The sequence below is a fragment of the Astatotilapia calliptera genome, chromosome 16 (genome assembly GCF_900246225.1).
Source record: "Astatotilapia calliptera chromosome 16, fAstCal1.2, whole genome shotgun sequence".
NCBI classification, from domain to species: Eukaryota; Metazoa; Chordata; class Actinopteri; order Cichliformes; family Cichlidae; genus Astatotilapia; species Astatotilapia calliptera.
The window spans coordinates 25,993,406-26,013,063 of record NC_039317.1 but is presented as its reverse complement, the minus strand read 5'-3'; the positions used below and the strand labels follow the sequence as shown (position 1 = coordinate 26,013,063).

At 37.2% G+C, this 19,658-nt stretch overlaps 1 protein-coding gene across 1 annotated transcript in view; it reads right to left on the bottom strand.

Moving 5' to 3' along the window:
- Nucleotides 1–19,658, bottom strand: part of LOC113007990 (thrombospondin type-1 domain-containing protein 7B-like) — a 145,767-nt gene that overhangs the window by 25,461 nt on the left and 100,648 nt on the right. Inside the window, exons 8-10 of the mRNA XM_026145082.1 lie at nucleotides 18,262–18,462; nucleotides 5,495–5,686; nucleotides 3,571–3,802 (exon numbers count right to left, since the gene is read on the bottom strand). Of these exons, the coding sequence (XP_026000867.1) occupies nucleotides 3,571–3,802; nucleotides 5,495–5,686; nucleotides 18,262–18,462 (625 nt within the window). The remainder of the gene's footprint in view (nucleotides 1–3,570; nucleotides 3,803–5,494; nucleotides 5,687–18,261; nucleotides 18,463–19,658) is intronic.

The window sequence follows — 19,658 nt, the reverse complement described above, 5'->3', positions numbered from 1 at the left end:
TAATGGATTGTATTTATATAGCACTTTTCAAGGCACCCAAAGCGCTTTACAATACCACTATTCATTCACTCTCGCATTCATACACTGGTGGAGGCAAGCTACGGTTGTAGCCACAGCTGCCCTGGGGCAGACTGACAGAAGCGAGGCTGCCATATCGCGCCATCGGCCCCTCTGGCCAACACCAGTAGGCAGTAGGGTAAAGTGTCTTGCCCAAGGACACAACGACCAGGACAGAGAGCCCAGGGATCGAACCGGCGACCTTCCGGTTACAGATACGCTTCCCAACCCCCTGAGCCACGGTCGCCCCTAGTGGCAGTATGTAGGCAATATTTTTTGAACTAAAAATCTCAACAAAATATCAGCAATGGCAATGTATCTATAAATAGTGGAAACAAATTTATGATCAATTTAAATGTCCCAGTGAGTGGATTTATTTTACATATACAGAGCAGCCAGGGCCATTTTTTGTTACCAACAAGACAAGCGAAAGAGTGCTCCAGGGGAAAAAATCAATCAAACACGGCTGCTAATTAACCTGAGAAACAAGGATATGCAAACTGTTTACCAATAGATCATTCCTGCTACACCAAACACATCATTACCAGGTTTTAATGAGCATCTGACCGACTTTTAACAATTTCCTTGTCTTAATTCATGCTGGCACATCTCTTGTGTAACATATCTGTAACAGCCCTCTGGCTGTGTTGTGTTTTGTGTGTCGTGCAACCTTGAATTGGTGCGGATTAATGCAGCTATGTAAAATCAAGTAATTCATAAGCTTTGATGTCTTCATCAACCAGCAGCCAACTCCTGTCCTCAATGCACAAACACACATGAAATTTCACATTTTGTTTCAGAGCCAGTGACTTCCTTTGCCCAACAACCAGATCCAGGTCTCACTAGAGACCCAGCATGGCGCCACATCCTACTGACTGCAAAAATCCAGCACGCACAGCAATGAGATCAAAGTATGCCAAAGCATAAGGGGGAAAGATACATAAAACCCATCATTCCCCAGCTTTATCCCTACTCTTCTCTCTCTCTCCCTTTGCAGTGATGTATGCCAGAGGGCATGACAACGCAACAGAGCAGCTGGGGTATATTGTGTGGTTTTCCCAAAATGAGGGAGTTAGATTCACTGTCAAGGCCACAGTGTTCAGCATCATTATTCATTATTCATCATTATTAATAATATTAATAGTATGTGTGTGTACTGTATGAAGTTTCATCACTGTCAGTTTTATTATTTACACTGTTTTTCTGGGGGCTCTGTATTGATACCAACAAAAAAAAAACAACGAATCTTTTTGTTGAGCCACTGCTCACTGCTGAGATTACTGCTCAGCATGAAATGCTAAGATGTTTGCTGACTGAAGTGACCCTTCAAACAGAGCAGCAACAGCTGTATTCTGAAACATTTTCCAACTCAAAGCTTAACAATTCAGAAATCAGAGTTTGAGATAAACAGGGGTTAACGCAGAATTGCAGCTCGCCTACCTACTCAGTTTTCCTTGCTTTTTTAATCCAGAACATAATCTGTTAGAACGTATAGAATGTGTCTTGGGTATAAATATAATTTATGTCAAATCTGCGTTTTTCGATAGAGTCAGACAGTCACAGCATAATTTGGAAAGATGGCAGAAAGACCCGACTTTGGTGCATAAATACACTAAAAAACTGACTCTTACTGTGGCGGCAGATAGGACAAGCATTAGAAAAAAAAAGCCTCTACATAATCTATTTTACAGCCCTGTCAATAGCACATCAAGCTAAAGAAGAGCAATCTTTGTGAATTATTTATAAATCTGTCTTCCTGCTGTGAAGATCACTATAACATCATTATAGTGACAGCACAAAAGCCCTTAGCAGAGTTTGATATTGTATTGCTGAAAGAGGAGTAGATAATGGTGGAGCAGAAGCAAAATGAATCTCTGGTTCAGAAAAACAAATGAAAAGAAACACTAAACACACAGAAGGAAAAAGGATAAAACCAGACCTCAATACACAAAACTCTGGGATATTATTTCACAGTGAAGCAAGTCCTCTGGGTCATCTGTGAGTAACTAAAAGCATACGCTAGATATCTACAAGTAAGGCGGTTTTGGAAAATGGAGACTGTGTTCTTAAGTGATTTTTTTTGTAAGAGAAACATCCCATCTTCCCCTTGATTTTACAAAGCTCCTTTTCTCCTCACCTATAATTTAGCATTCATTTCTCTCAGGGCCTATTTTCAGCTGCTAAAAATAAGCAGAGCAGCACAGTAAAAAGATACTCTGATACAGAAGTGCAATTTTCATACTGACAAAATAAGTCATCTCCCAGAACTGAAGAATATACGTTGTATAATTTGAAAAATATCTCATGTAACTTAGTGGAGAGGGGTAGCATGGCTAGTGGCCTTAATGAGTGCCCTTCAAGTTTTAATTTTAATTACCATAAACATCAGGTGGGGGGCTGAGATCACATATTCACCTCATTTGTTCAAGAGCAAATGCACGGAGGTCAAATTGTGACTCATAACAAGTCTCGTGAATATCCATCAATATGTTGATGACACAGTTAATTACTCATCAGCACCCTATTATTTGGCAAAGACCAAAAAACAGCTTCTCAGGAGGAGAACCTTATACCCAATGTGAAACATAGGGATAGAAATGTTACAGTTTAAGTTGGCTTCACGGCCTCAGGGACTGTGTATTTTGCAGCCATTGATTCAACTATGCATTCTGCACCTTATACGAGTGCTTAAGGATAATCTGAGGTCACCGCACTACAAGCTTAAGCTGAACTTAGAAGTACATCTTTCAAAAGGATTATGATCCTAAGCATAATAACAAATACACAAAGGATAAAAAAGCCCAGTCAAAGTCCAGATTTAAATCAGATTGAAATGCTGTGTTAGGATTTGATACAACATGGAAGCAAGACAACGAACGGCATTGACATTATATAATATAGAAAAAAAATATAAAATAAAATATAATATAAATATATAATAATATAAAAATTATTATATTTTTTTTTTTTATATATTTTTTCCATTAAAGAGTTGACTTCCTGTTTTCAATATTCATAAATGCAGACATAATAAACAGGCAATTTCTGCTAGTTTCAAGATTGCATATTAAGAAATACAGTAACTCTTTTGCTCTACACTAAGAACTACATATAACTCAAGTGCTCAAATGTGACGGGCCAATGGAACTCAGACTACAAGAGAAACCAAATTTTGTAGCTGTCCTATGAAAATCTATATAAAGACATCTGTTTATGGAGAATATAGACACTATGTATAAGTGAGTTAAGTGTTTGCTAATTAAAATTAAACAAAAATTTTTTTTAAAAAGGGTAAAAAACGTCTATTTGATGTGCAATGGCGTGAAAAAGTGTTTGCCCCCTTCCTGATTTCCTTTTTTTTTTTTTTTGCATTTTCACATCACTGTACTTACTTTTTCAAATGACTGGATATATAATTCTATATAAAAAAGTGACATTACAACGAAAAATACTGAATCAGAGTACATAAAATTCAAAAAAGTCCATATATCAAATACTTTGCATAGACTCCACCTTTTATTTACGACTGGACCAGCATTCATCTTCACACAGATGACTTTGCGGATCTGAACCCCGACAGCACAGGTTATGGTCCCATTCTGGAGGCTGGTTCCATTGAGAGCCATAGAGGTATCCTCAATACATGGACCCCATGCTGAAGCTTCCCAGTGAAATACCACACAAGGATGGTCATTGCAGACTCTCCATTGCTCCAGAGCTGGACCCGCTGGACAAGCTTTTCCATCTGCATATCAACACATAAGAGTAGAAAATTGTGAAATACACAGAATGTACAACATGGCATTCAGAAAAAGCTGCACTAAATCACTCCAACACAGTTTCATTATTGTGCAGAGTACATGTGATTTGACCAAAACAAATCTAATGGATTCTCTTAAAGTACAAGATGTATTTGATCAATGGAAGGAAAAAAAGTGCCAATATTATCACTCTACCATGAGCTGTTTATTAACATACTGTAGCAAATATTTGTTTTTTGGGTTAGCTGAGCAAGCACTTTTCAAGTTTCAACTTCTAGAAGTTCAAATTACAAACTCAGTCACAGCAAGGCCACTGTGAAAGTCTTCCTTTGGTAATTCATTGACTGCCAAAGCACAACAATGTTTATGCTCTGTGTCCTGGTTAGTGTATGTGTATATATACATATAAAACCTCCAAAGTAATCATTTCTTCATTTACAGTTTATGTAAAATACCTGAGTTCTATGTATGCATCATTGCTTTCTGGCTAAAGGATTGTTTACAGTGGTGTTCACAGTGGTAATTTACTTTTGTTTTGAGCCTACAGTAGTCAGGGCAGAGACTCTCTGGTTGAAATGGAGGTAAAACATGGACAGCTCAGTTGATGAAATATGATAAATATGATATCTGGAGAGGGAACAGTAGTGTGCTGTGACTTATAGAAAAGTAAGGATGAGCTGAACCACAACCAAATATTGTATATACTTACACCTTCCAGTCCAATTTGTATTTCTCAGGGCTTCTACAGTATTCTGTCAGACGCTGTTACAAAAATGTATCCTTATAAACACAAATGCAGCATTAATACCCATGTATACATACCCACACACACATCAGCTCTGTCAGCAAGCTGATAGCCAGTAACATTGTAATAAGCAACATAGTTTGGAACCTGGCTTAATCTGTGAAATTCTTTCATCAGCTGTTGTTGCAGATATGCATTTAGTTACAGGGATTAATGGCTGCTAGCTGGCTGCCAAGGCTTTGCTGACTGACTTGAAAACACAACACAAAGTAAGAAAAGCACTGTTGGGAAGAAAAGAGTCTCTGATAATGAATGGTCAACTCAAACTTCAAATGTTTGTGAGATGAAAAACGACTAAATGAGACTCGCACACAAAAAAAACCCAGATAAAGGTTCGAGCTCAATCAATATTTACTCTTCTTATTTGCCGAGTCTAGTCTTGTGTTAGCCGTGGCATTCCTCAGTTTGAGTCCCTCTAACAATAGCACTATATCCCAAAGACACTGAGCTCCCTGCTAATGAAAATGTTACTGGATTTTTTCTTTTATATCTGTAATTACAAGCTACTTCTTAAAATCTCCAAAGATCAGTGTTTTCATGCTTTCTGTCATCCAGTCAGTGTAGTACTGAACCTCATAGATACCGAAAGGTATACATTATTATCAACAACTACAGTAATAATACAATATAATACATCTTCTTGTTACTTCTGCCCTTTTTTCTGCAGTATTTCAGATGAGATGACATGTTAACGACAGTTATAATCTAAACCTTTTCTACCTATTTGCCATATATTAATATCAGCTTTAAAAATCTAGCTTCATTAAAAGTAAAACCAAGTTAAAAATAACTCCAGTAAACAAAGCAAAGAAGTTCTTTATTAGTATTAGATGAGAAAGAGTCAAAGAGATCAAAGGGAATTTTGGATTACCTTTTTGTGGGATGGCTAAAACAGTGCGAGTGCGGCTCTGTCTACCCTCTGCCGTCTTACTGGCACAGCTGTGTGAGCAGGTGGACCAGGAGGACCAGGGGCCAACCACACAGTCTGCAGAACAGGGCACCTCGCAGGCTTCTTCTGCAAGTGGAGGGCCTTCCACACAGTAGGCATCGGGCACATCTTCTCCTGAAAAAGGCAAGATAACTGAAATCAGCCTAAAGGCTCAAATAATCCAATTGACACTCGCTACACTTAGTATCTCATCTTGATCTAACAGCTATCAGATAGGGAAATAACCTTGTGCAAACTAAACCAAAACACACTGGCGCTAGAATGAAATCCCAGCTGAAGTATACATCAAATAACAAATGTATATTAGAAGCAGAAAGTGGTATAACCCAAGGCCCTATGACTCTGGGTTGATCAGATTAAAACCTTAAAGCCTGGTCTTGCTCACATTAAATGCAGAGGTAAATGAACCCACAACATACTGCGCTCCTAATACATCAGCCCCCTCCAGAGGATACCAGATCTTTCATCATGCTGAATGAAAGTATAAATGCAATTCACATGAAGTACAACACATAATGTGTTATTTGGTCAGCTACTTTATATTCTGTGCTCGTCTCAGTTTTACCATTTTTGTTAGGCCTGAATTATCTCTGAAGAACACCCAGACGTGCACTTGTGACACTGGACAAGATAATAAGTGGATCCTGCTGGATCTAGCTGACACAATTGACACATGTTGATACCATTACATTCACTCTGTGACAAATTCAAGTCATGTCTACATCAGCTCTGAATGTGAACACATGGCAATGCACGTATAGGGGAGGATGATGTGTTTATTGCAATTTGGAGCACTTAGACTTTTTTCATTCTTCAAAATTAATCCCTAAAATTCTTTTTTTGTGCTATTGATAAAGTTTGCCAAGACCATGTTACAGATAGTAAAAGCAAATAAGCGGGCATCCCTCCTAAGTGTTCTGTCAAACACAAATTTAATTTCATCAAAAGAAATTGTAAGGTCACTCCATTGGTATTCTGAGCTAGTTTTAAAAGCTATCCTTCAGCCTTCAGCCTTCATCTTCGTGTTATGAAATATGTATCGCAGCTGCTAGTTAACTCTTCTTTTACGAATGAAACAGCCACAGGAAACAAAGAGCAATTTCTTTCTACTTTGTTATATCTTTACTCCATTTTTTTACAGTTTATCTAGGTTGCTTTAATACGTCTTGGACCATCATTAAGGTGTGCAGTACAGTAAGTGCAATTTTATTAAGCCACAAAATGAATTACCTGCAAAAGTAAATATTCAACTCTCTGAAACTGTCATTGGCTTGAGTCATTCTTTGCAAACAAGATGGTCAAAATACTGGTCACTAGACTGCCATGTTGTCAGTATAATGGTGTACTCTGCCTATGTATACTCTTGCATACTCTTGCAAGGTTTGGCAGACAAAATGCAAAAGGCTCCACTTTTTTGACTCATATACAATGCCTCAGTTCAAGATATCTACCAAATATCTGCCAGGTCTCTCTTGGAAATGAGATTTTTAATCTCAACGAGAGTTATTTACCTGGATAAATAAAGGACTAATAATAATAATAAAAAAAAAAAAATAGGGTTCTTATATAGACTTATATAGAGAGAAATATAGAGAAAGGACTGTTGATTGCATTGTTATTTGCCACACACTGTTGCATGTGCAGTCTTTCCTGTATTGCAACATCATGGTTATGGGAATAGTATCAAAGATACAGTCACAAAAATAGTAAGCAAACAAAGAAAGAAAAAGAAACATAAAAGGTGAGTTGGGAATAAAAGTGAAAAAGACATGACCTTGCATATCAGTTCTCACTCGTTTTCAATAAGATCAAAGAATGAAAAATAAAAACAAGAAAACCTGCTTGATCCATCATGACAAGTGGCTCCAACATCGTCTGCATGACAATATGAATGACATGCAGATGTCACCAGATAACATGGAGACTGAACAAGTAGTTTTGAGAATGTCATTTATCAAATGAAAATTGCACAATAGCCATCGAGAAGAACTTTTACTGCATCTTTTAAAGCGTCCTTAAGCACCTTGAAAGGTACCTGTAGATTAAACATAATACAACAATAGCTTTCTTGTTAAACACTATGCACATAAGCTACTACTATATAGATAACCAGACATATGGTTGTATTTCCTTTTGGAGCTTTAAAAGAGTTTGCCATAGATTTCTCCAAGGTCTCTGTCCTAGAGAGACAGATCAATTTCAGAAACAGGAATGTCATCCTGTTGTCAAAACAATGCCAGCAGCTGCTGAAGGATTGTTTTCTGATATACACTCACAGAGAGAAGAATCATTAACTTGGTTGAACCCTGCCACTAGATCACGGAATATAGTTTAACAATAACAACCCCAGGGCAGATCTGTCATCAATTTGTCTCTTTTTTTTCATCTGAATCAAGCAAACAACCTTGATTCAGAGGAGGGCAGTAAACATAGAGAATGCAAACTTAGATGTTGCCTCATAAGAAAAATGTAAAAGACCCACCCTCGGGGAGTTTGGAAACTTTGTGGCCATAAAGTCAAAGCATAAGAGATCTCAAACCATCAAAGCAGCTAATGTGCATACAGCAGGAGTTAAAGAAAAATCAGCTGAATGTAACGATGACCCAAAGGCTACAGTGTGGGATACATTACGACTTTCATTAGCACAGATCAAAGTGGGCATAAGATGCAAACTTTTCCAAAAAAAATGTGCATAAACATTTGTAGAGCGAGACGTATATTTATAATACTGGACAAGTGGAAAGATGGTGGATGGTTATTACTGTAATGTTCACTAAAATTATATTTTCAACTAAAATTAAAATTTTAAGTAACGAGAACATAGGTTTCACGATGGTATATATATTTAAACAACTCAGAGAAGCTTTGGAGGCTGCAGCACAAATTACAATGATCTTTAACGCGATTGTTTTGAACTGACAGTAAGCTGTGTGGGAATCCATTGTCACTGTTTTGGTTCGCAGTGACTCCTACCCAGGTGATTATTTCAGGTATGCATGCTAAATGCAAAGACAGCATAAAATAGAGCAGGGCATGCACTATAGATTTCAGTGAATCAACCTCACTGACCCACATTTAGAGCAATACACACTAGAAATGCAAAAATGGGCAATGATATACGGCGGTACTTAAAAAAAAAGAGCTTTAAATGGAAAATGCAAAGCAAAAAGTTTTAGCTTAAAGTAAAGTAAATAAATATTCTTTGTTTGTTCTTTTGCTTTTACTACTTTTAGAGAAAGAGCAGAAGAACAACAGTTTGTTTTTCCACCCACTATTACCTTTATGGGCAGTGACATAATTTACATACAATTTACACTGCTTTACAAGTAGAGAAGGATCATATCTGCCTATTCTAAGCATGGACAAAGTCTTATATAGTTTGGAAGTTGAATTTCTGTTAAACAGCATGGACAAGAGTATGAATCTATCAGTAGATAGCAGACAGCAGCATGATTAAAACCAGACAAGTCTGTGCAATCAAGGTGTTTGCAATACCAAGAGGTCACTTAAGTCTACTAATTTTTACAAGGGCAAAACTTTTGCAGAAAGGCCACTGACAAGGGCGCTTTGATGCATTTACATTCCCAACTTTAGGTTTTAAATCAAACTAATGCAACAAAAAGAATATAAAAGCATGACACTGGCTCCAGGCTTATTAAAAACTGATTAAAACAGATGCATTATTGCCAAAGGTGGAATTACTTACTGTGCTTTTATAAACAATGGAAAATCAGTAATTCAACAATCTTTCTGCTTGAAAATCAAAAGGGTTTAATGCATGTATTAGCAAACAAAGTAACAAAAGACTCACAAAACCTTGCCTGAAAACACTGCCTAAAGAGAAATGACATGATAACATGAATCCAAAGTCACAACTAATGTATTTGTATCTATGTGTGAGTGTGTATGTATGAGACTACTTGTGTGTGTGGGGGTGCTCTGCAAATAGATGGTTGCCCTAGGGGTCCTTTTGCATTATTAATACAGGAATTGGGGCTCTTACTCAGATATAATATCACTGGCTCCTGCATGCAATTTCCACATGATTTCTATTCTGCTCGCCCACCCACCAATTAATTTCTTCATTGTTATTATTCTAGTAGATACTGAAAAAAAGTCCTCGCCTTTGCTTAAAAGTTAATAATCATATCCAATCTGTGGAGGAAGCTTTTAAAGTAGAGCTGGGGGGAGGCAAAAGAAACAAGGTGCATTGGATAAAATAGCTGTGAGCATCCAACAAACTACCCTGGGTCACTAATTATTTTCTGTGCTTTACCTGCCTGTTAAACGTGTAGCTTCAGCATTTCAGCAAAAGTTAGTCACTTTCAACACTTCTCCTAAACATAGCTCCTGAATATTGCTGACCACTTGAGCAAGCAGAGTCAGAATGATGCTGACCACTGTGCTCAGTTATTAGGTCAGAAATGTCAGTTCATCTGTAGGTTTAAGTATACGCAGCAAAGATCTGCTGTATGTGGGTCATGTCAACTGCCAGTCACAGGTGCACTGCATTACACTGTGGTCTATGGTTACATCGAGAAATTGGACCGACTACTCTGGTCACCGTGCAATTAGTGGGAGCTGTCAGAACAAGTTTACTGTGCCAAAAAGCTAGAGGGTGAAGCTATCACATCTCTTTGCTGAAGTAGTTTTCAGTAAATAACACATAAATACAGTAGTAACTGTAGCCAAACACAAAATAGTAAATGTAGAACACAATAAATGAATACACTCACATGTACATTTGGCACTATTTAAAAGAAAAAATGAAGAATTAACAATTTTTGATTAAATAGTGTTAAACCAGTGTGACTGGTTGCTTCCACTGACAGGTCACAAATAAGCATAAACAAACACAATGGGAATAAGCTATGTGCAAACAAACATAGCATTTCAACACTTTTAGTAGCTGGTCCCACAAATAAATACAGTTAGTCTCAGACTCTCATTTTTTTTTTTTTAGCTTTATTTAAAAACAGTGATCCTTGCTTACACAGAATCATTTTATATGCATGGGTTATTAGCAAAATCTCGTGAACACTAAAGTCAAACTCTTAAATATTTTTAGAAGTCAAAGTATCCCTAACCTACACTTCTAATCTAGCGTCACTGATTGGATTCCCCTGGTTCCAATTAGCTTTTGTTAATATAATTAACCTAGGAGTTTGCATAATTTTTCAGCCTATACTGGGAATAGCTGTCTGTCTGCCTACCTGCCACAGAAATATTAAGGCATACAGTTAGCATGTGGTGTATAATTTAGCACCAAAACATACTTTCTACATATGATACTGATTGTGAAAATAACGGTATTACATGGCTACTTCAAATAGAACTTAACACTTATACAGCCACTAACATTTTCTGTGGGGGTTTTTCAGCTCTGTTTCTTATCTGCTTAACCTCAAGTGAATTGGGAAATACAAGATATCCGATAAAGCGCATTAATAAAACATATCTAGATACATGATCTTAGTATGTGATGCACCAAAATGATTCATCAGTAAACAACAGCGCTTTATTATTTTCACCACATGGTTATCCCTCTGGGCATCTGTCTGGTTGAGTCCCAAAAGTGTCCTTGACCACCCTTGTATCACTTAATTCTACTTCAGTCATACCAAAATGATTTCTGCTGCCCTAAAATTATTGCCATAATAGAATATATTCCATGGCAAAGACACGATTTAGGTGATATAGGATTTTTTTTTCCTTTGATTGCTTGAGCAAGCCTAGATAATCATTTTAATCTCCATCAGATTAACTTAGTCAGAAAAGTGCAGTTTGTATGCTCTCTATAGGCTTAGACTTTCCTCACACAATTTCATGCATCCTCAGACTTGGAATGCAGATTTTCTTTATGCTGGGAAACGGGAACAAAAAGCTCACTCAATCAGGGAGAATTTTTTTTTTCTTTTTACAAATCTCAGGGGTATCTGGCACATCACTGAATTTCATAATATTCAACTTATTATTTAGCTGAACAGAAATAAACCCAGCCACCCTATTCACAAGATTTATCCTCTTCTCCAAAGTGAAACTTGGGTCAAATGTAAGAAAGACTTCATTTGAAACTTTTTAATTGCTCATGTAATGTTACTGGAGTTGACAGCAGTTTATTTGTAGATTTTTTAAAAACACGGCAAACACAATCTGATGACAAAAAATTGAAGTGCTTTTTTCTATGGTTTCATACTCATATTGATTTATTATTGAAGAGAAGAGAGGCATTTTGGCTATTCACTTTGCAGATATTGTCACCCAAAGGATTGAATGATGAACAGTTTAATGAGTGCATTTGTTTTGATTTGGGATTTGTATACTGTATATGGTAAAATGTTATACAACACTGATTTGTCCAAAGTATGAATATTTTTGTAAACTTTTATTTTATAATTGTCATAATTTTCTTAGTTTAAGTGATAATTTTGGAATATATTTATAGATGGTTCGGTTTTCAAATCAGGTGGTGATTTTAAATGTTATTTGGGTTTTGGATGATGTCATTGACGATTCGAGTGGACTCATTAACTGATTGATTGCATGCACATGTGACGTCTAATAGCCAGGAATGCCTAATTGGCTGAATTATACTCAATGTATACATATGTGCAAATGTGCATGAACAAGGTTTCTTTGTACCTGACAAAGGTCACACAGACCAAAACCCTGTAAAGGAATAAAAAATAATGAAGAGCAGGACAGTGTTCGGAGGTTATATTATATATTTTTCCTGTAATTGATTGAGATGTGCAGAGATTACAAAAAGAAATGATGGTTATAAAATTTGAGAGGTTTAGTGGTATATAATGTCCTGATGATGTATATATCAATTTAATGAAAGAAAAGCTTCAGCTTACAATGGGGACACTGAAACTAGACCATAGTAATGGGCACTGACTGACTGACTTGTGAATTCCCTCCAACCTTCCACTTAAAATCATATGGTGAGTCAAGATAAGATGGAGAGTAGACATGGTCTGTTGTTTTTTCCTCTGGCTTGCTCTTTGTTATCCATAAATAACTCTTAAATCCAGCTCCAACATCAGAGATGAAAGAAGAGTTCCTTAAAATCTCCACCACCTTTGTAGACAAAGACAGCTACGTCAGCTAATGTATTTATGATTTAGTGATTACAAGATAAGCTGCTACTATTTAAAAAAATGTATGTGCATCTACAGATATCACAGCTGGTTACCGTTTCTGACAGCATATCAGATTATAGCAAACAATCCTTTAAGCTCTGCTGATATGTTACTACTGCCTCTCCATCTTCACTGCCTATCTCAGCCTGTCAGAACAAAAATGATTGAAACCCAGGCAGCAGTGAATACGTATGCAGGAATTCTCCACAGTCTGTCTAAACCTTCCTACTTCCTCAACTCCAGATCCCCATTGCTCTCTCCACAGGACTGCAGAAGAACTGGAAAATTCTACTGCAAAGTTTCTTTATAACGCACCACAGGAACCCGGAGATGCCGCAGGTAATGTCATTAACAACCCACCTCCACTGCTGGATTTCATGTGCTTTGATTGGTGTGCTTTGATTGAAAACATATGTAAATATACTGCTTGATCTATAACCATTAAAAATTGAATGAGTTTTATTTATGTTCTTTGTGTTTTGTCTTTCATTGTTTTACCATTTAGTCTGAGAGAAAATCGATGCAAGAAGAGTTGGTAAAGAGCTTTAACTGCTTTTATATACAGTTGCAATCAGAAAAGTCATGATAATTACAAGATTTTCATAATTTTTTAATGTTTTTTTTAAAAAAACAAGAATTGGGTGCGCAAGCTTTAATTTCTTTTGGCTATTCTATAATCAGCACAGTGTCAAACGTATGCATATACACAGCTGACATTTGCAATAAGTAGTGCTACACTGTTGTTTATCTTGACAAGGCCAAGGCCTATTAATTTCTCATTAGCTGGCGTGATTGACTACAACTGGTAGTTTCTCCGCCTGAAAACAGAGTGCCAGCATAAAAAGGATTTGTTTGATAGCACTCATTGGACTGACCAATACTTAGAACAATTGGAAAGTCCAGAGACTCCAACATCATCAGTTCAAACAACTGTACAGCAGCCTCACTGTCCACAGTGAAGTGAGTTTTACATAGCCATGAACTGGGAGGGTACCAGTCAAGAAAGAAGTCCCTGCTAAAAAAGACGACACGTGTGTAGTCCAAAACTACCATGACATGACGAGTGTGTGTAAACTTCTGACCACAGCTGTGTAAGGTTTATTTTTTGTTTCATATAATAAATTTGTTGGCGATAACAGCGGAAGCTTCGACTACATCTGTGGCGTCCAAACCTAGGCGTAGGGGTCCGGTGTCCTGCAGGTTTTAGATGTGTCCTTGATGCAACACAGCTGATTTAAATGATTAAATCACCTCCTCAACATGTCCTGAAGTTCTCCAGAGACCTGCTAATGAACTAATCATCGGATTCAGGTGTGTTCACCCAGAGTGATATCTAAAACCTGCAGGACACCAGCCCTCGAGGCCTGGTGTTAGCCAAGGCTGATTTAAGTGAACCTTTTGTATGGTCTGCCCTCTTGTCACATACACTGAAAGAAATATGAGTCAAATGAGAACAAAACCTGAAGCAGAAGGCCTGATTAAAGCTGATAACCACTATTATGATTTCTAATATTCTTGAGTATTTATTTATTTATTTTTTTTAATGTTCACCTAGATCAGTGGTATCCAAACCCAGACATCGAAGGCCTGCAGGTTTTAGATGTGTCCTTGATCCAGCTGATTCAAATGGCTAAATCACCTCCTCGACATGTCTTGAAGTTCTCCAGAAGCCTGGTAATGAACTAATCATTAGGGCTGGGTATCGTCACTCATTTCAAGAATCGATTCGATTCCGATTCACAAGGTTCCGAATCGATTCGATTTGATTCGATTCAATTTGAATTGGGGAAATTTTGCCTCAGACAGTCAGACATATTATAATTCAGATCATGCATCAGTACATTTCTATATTTTTATATCTAGAAAAAGAAATTTGACACTTGGGAGACATAATCAAAGTTGTGAGCGTCACAGCAGATGCCTTTGTGTCAAAGTAGAGGATAAAACACAGAAAAACATGAAGGTGATTTTCCTGGCCTGGGATTTTATAAAAATATTCTGCAGTAGATCAAAAACGAAACAAACCCATTAATGAACATATGAACATTACCTGATGCTGCTGATGTGAAGCAGAGCAAAGTTACAGAGGTTTTATTAGAGACACGGCTGAGCATTTTGCTATTTTGCATAATTTAAAAAAGTTTAGTTCAGTATTGAACGGCAGAAATGAGGCTTTCTTTTCGGAAGTAAGTAAAAGGGGAAAAAAACAGCGTCCGACAGGCTGTAAGAACGGTAGACTTGTGCGTAACAAGCAAGCGAATAATGCAGAAAAAAGATTGTTAGAAGGGAAACTGATCTTGAAGTACAGAGAGAGAGAGAGAGGGAGCTGTGCATGTAGGGGAATTCATGACGATGTTTATGTGAAGCGTAGTTTGCTGCTTCTTTTGCTGCTGGTTCGGTCAATATTGATTGGAGAGAGATAAAGGCTGCAGCTTCAGAATCAGGGCAAAAATGGCGCAAACACAAAGTGCGGACCCACCGAAACATCAGAATCAGCGAGCTGTCGGCTTTCAGCTCGTGTCCGTGCCGTCGGGTGAGAAAGGCGACATCTCACTGATTCTGATTTGTCGGCGGGTCTACACTTTGTGTTTACGTCTTTGTGCAGAATCCGTGTTCCCGCTCTCATTTACTGTTTTAGCTGTTTGGTGGTTGTTGAAATTTTGTGAGGTTAAACCTGAGATTCTGGCATTTTGGGCAAAATAAATTTATATTAAAAAAATTGATTCAGGATTTTAATGAATCAATATCACGTTATCCAAGAGAGAATCGATTTTAATCAATAAATCGATAATGAAAACCCACCCCTACTAATCATTTGATTCAGGTGTGCTGACCCAGGGTGAGATCTAAAACCTGCAGGACAACGGCCCTCAAGGCCTGGAGTTGGCCAAGCGTTGACTAGAGGAAGATTTAAATTAACTCTGACATTATTAACTAATAAATACAGTTAGTCGACAGTCTTTGAGACTATAGGAATCTTTATTTAGCACTTCATTTTTCAAGGAGAGAAGCTGCCTTTATGCCTTTTCCAGCAGACAAAATGTCCATCATTATTACTTGTGTAATAGCTTAGACGCAGAGCTTGAATCTGATGAATCTGAGTGTGCAGTCAGACTGGCAATTAGCAGTTACTTTCTTCAAGGTCTGCTAAATTTTACCAGTACAGAAATGAAGAACATTTTCTCACTAGAGACAAACCAGGATGTGATTGTGGAAAGGGGGGAGATGCTTGCACAAAATAAATAATGAAAAAAAAAAAATCAAAGCAACAAAACTTGTTCCATCTATAATCATCTATTTTACATCACTCATTCAAATAATAAAAACAATGTACCAACATTACTTGGTGTGATTATTATGTGGTCTCATAAACACATGAAAGCAGATTTGAATAATGTAAATATAGATTCCTTTCAGTGTCACATACTTCTATCAAAATTATATTTTTCATTATATTGTACTTTTTCATTCATGTCTATTCATTACAAATCGCTTATACCTGATTCCTCTAACACTTATTTTCTATTATGCATTTGTTTTATTCTAATATGAAAAGCCAAATTAGTTAGTATCAGGACCTTTTTTTGCATTTAACTGCAAGAAACAAAGTGTAATATTCTTATGACATTAACTGGTTTTCTTCCATGCAGTTGCAACTGTGAGAGTTTTTAAACAAAGGGGCTCACTTAAGAACTCAGCAGTCACAAGGCTGTCACTATGTGTGAAAATAACTCAAAATGCTAGAATCTTAAGTCCGATAAGCCAATTAAGGAGCAGCCACCAACTTTTTATAATTTCCATAGAAATCCACCACAGATAATTTCATGAGCCTTTTTCCTAAAACCTGGCAAAGCTCCCACTCTTAGCTGTCCTGTCAAAACTCATTAGACTCTCCTGTTGGCTAATTTATCTGGACCTTCCACTGCCTTCCTGATAAACACACACATGATCCATTTTGACAGAATAATAAAACACAGGCAAAAAAGGGTGCAATTAGATTTATAATCTATGGAGATGATCAATTAATGCTTGGTAGGAAGCTACAATTCTGACTTTTAATCAGGCCAATGTTTTCTGAGCCCACAAACGATGATGATCCCTAATGAATAATGCATGCTCCGTTAATGCTGATGTCCCCATCACCCAACATGAGGATATGGCTGATCACAACGGATCACATTATACTTGATAGTTTCTGCATAACTGATAAGATTGCATGTCAAGACCATAGCACTAATGGCTTTACCGTGAATTTGGATGATTTTCTAGTGATAGCTATATATAAGCAATATTACATTTAGTGATATTGTAATATTTAGTACATTAAGTGGATTTATAGTTAAAGGTAAAAAATAAATGAATACATACTATAACTAAATAGCAATCAATAATAATAAAAACCATAAAAGGAATTAATTTATTATGGTCAGAAACTGTTAAATCCGCATTTTGCCATAAATATGCAAATTCTTTTTCTTGCCAGCAACAGGAAGTAAATATGAAGTAAAGCTGAAGCCACTAACTAGCTTTGCTCAAAACCAGGATCTCCCCCACCTTGTATCAATACAGTCAAGGCTATTGCAGGCCTACTGTGTTCGTAGTGTTTCTTTCTAACCTCAATTTGGTGGTGCCCCGTTCTCCTGTGGAGTGAGCGCACAGCTGATTTCACTCAGCAATTAACCACCCTGCGCTATAAAAGCTGGGGAAGAGCTAATCTCTCAGTGTGGGCCAGCTAGTGTGGTGAGCTTTAGTGGCATGCATGCTTTGTGCTTTGGTAGTGCTGAGTTACTAGAAAGTAGTCAGTGCCTTCTGTTAACAGAAGTGCTTTTTTCTTTAGACTATTTGCCTTTTCTTTACTGGCTAATGAATGATTTGGTAATGCTTGACTGATAAAGCAGCATAGTCTTCTCATCTAAAAATCATTTCAAAGCTGAACCTTTTCATAAAATATAGATTAATTTTATTGCAGCTTTTGACTTTCACCTGGACATTTTATTGCTACTCCCCACATCCCCCACCTCTCCTCAGATATGTAATAATTTGGGGGCTCATCCAGGATGTGACTGAGAGTTCAAACAGCTTTGAACTTCTGTTACATTTTTCTAGCCACTGCTTTCGTGAGTATTGCTGGCTGGATCCTTGTTTAACTTTTGAGCTGCCTTTCTCTAGATAGAACAGGTAAATGCCTAGCTGAGCTGTCATTGCTCTCCCTTTAGGCACTCCTTTGTTATTTTGCCTCGTTTCAGAGTTATCTTGGACAAGAATGAAGTATCTGTTGAGGATTCAGCAATTCAAGACTCTAGTCACTAATGTCCTTGCCTTTTAAAATGCCTCAGGCATGGGATGCTCTAGAAGATAGTTGAGTTAAAAAAAAATGTAAAGACAGTAGAAGGTGATTATTCAAAAAGTAAAGTATTCATTTTAGTAAGGTTTTCTACTTGGAATAAGGCGAAACTGAATTAAATGACCGATTTTCAGTCACAATGAAATGCATTTAATATGTGACAGGAACGGTTTATCTATGAAGAATATGTGAAACATTACCTTTAGCGTTGACACAGGTCACATTCTGGATCGCAGCTCCAGGACCGCAGGAGTTTTTGGTGGGAATACATCTTCCCTCTTGTTGGACCTGCCACAGGTAGCAGGCAGGATCGTCACAAGGAATGAACTCCGTCAGATGAGGGCATGTCCCCAGAGTGCCACTAGACTCCCACAGCACTTCTCTCCTCCTCTGTCTGAAACCTGATGGAAACAGGTGATGAGAAAGTACAGAAGAAGTTATCCGAGAAACCCTGATAATATAGTTACTATAGTATTCATAGACTTAAAGTCTATATATGTACATTGCTATTCTTCTTATCAGATGTTTCTTGCTGATGGAAAGCTGAACTAATCACAAGAACAAGCAAATTGCTAAGTCATGGCAACAGAATACCAGAAACACCATTGTTCTGCAAGGTAAAATAAGCATTTTTGTCAGTCTGGTAGATTTGAAGAGAGTACTATTATTACCATTATGGCTTTCATTCCCCACTGGAAAGGACTGTCTGACAGCAGAGTAAAGGGGGCAAATATCACAAAGATGATATACACTAAAACAAATATTGATTTCTTTCTTTGTTTTAATATTAGGTGGGCATTCTTTTCAGTGGCCAAACTATGTTTTGCTGCTGACCCCATTCACACCCGTACACTACTTTGTTTTTGTGCTGTTACTCGTATTTGCTGCAACAAACTTGGTTGGGGGCTGCAGGCATTCGTTTACAGTAGATAATATGCCAACAATAGATACCACATAAAATTCCTGAAAAGAACAAAAAAAAAAAGCTATAATTGTCTTAAGAAAATAATACAAATTAAATGTAAATAATAAAGAAGGAGAAAATGTACCCGTTTTACTGTTGATTCTAGACAAGCAAATCTTACTGCCCTATCGCCATCTCAGGATTATTTTTATTTTGAGAATGTCATTAAACACATTTAAATTTGGAGTTTCTACGAGTGAAAATTCCATGTTTAAATGAGTGTTTTACATCGCTAGATCAATTCTCTGGTTCACTCTGACCTGGTAAACGGCAATCACAAAGTATGATCGAATTTGCTTGCTATAATTTTTGAGCCTGGCTTTTTTGGCTGCAAATCCAATCTGAGCCTGTAAATAGTTATGATCTCTTTTTTGCTTTTTATCTGTGAATATAGAGGGATATTGTCGTTTAAGCACCTTTGTAATCTGCTCTTTATTGCTCTTGCTTCATTAAATTGAAGTCTTCTTTTTGACTTGTACTGACTCCACAGTGGTGCTGAAGCCAAATGGAGCAAGATACTGTGATGTCGCATGATGACATAATGTTTCCAAGCTAGTATTATTAGACTACTTACTGACCGGTTAGATTATTAGATTGCCTAGTTGTTAGGATCTCTGCAGAGCTTTTAATAGT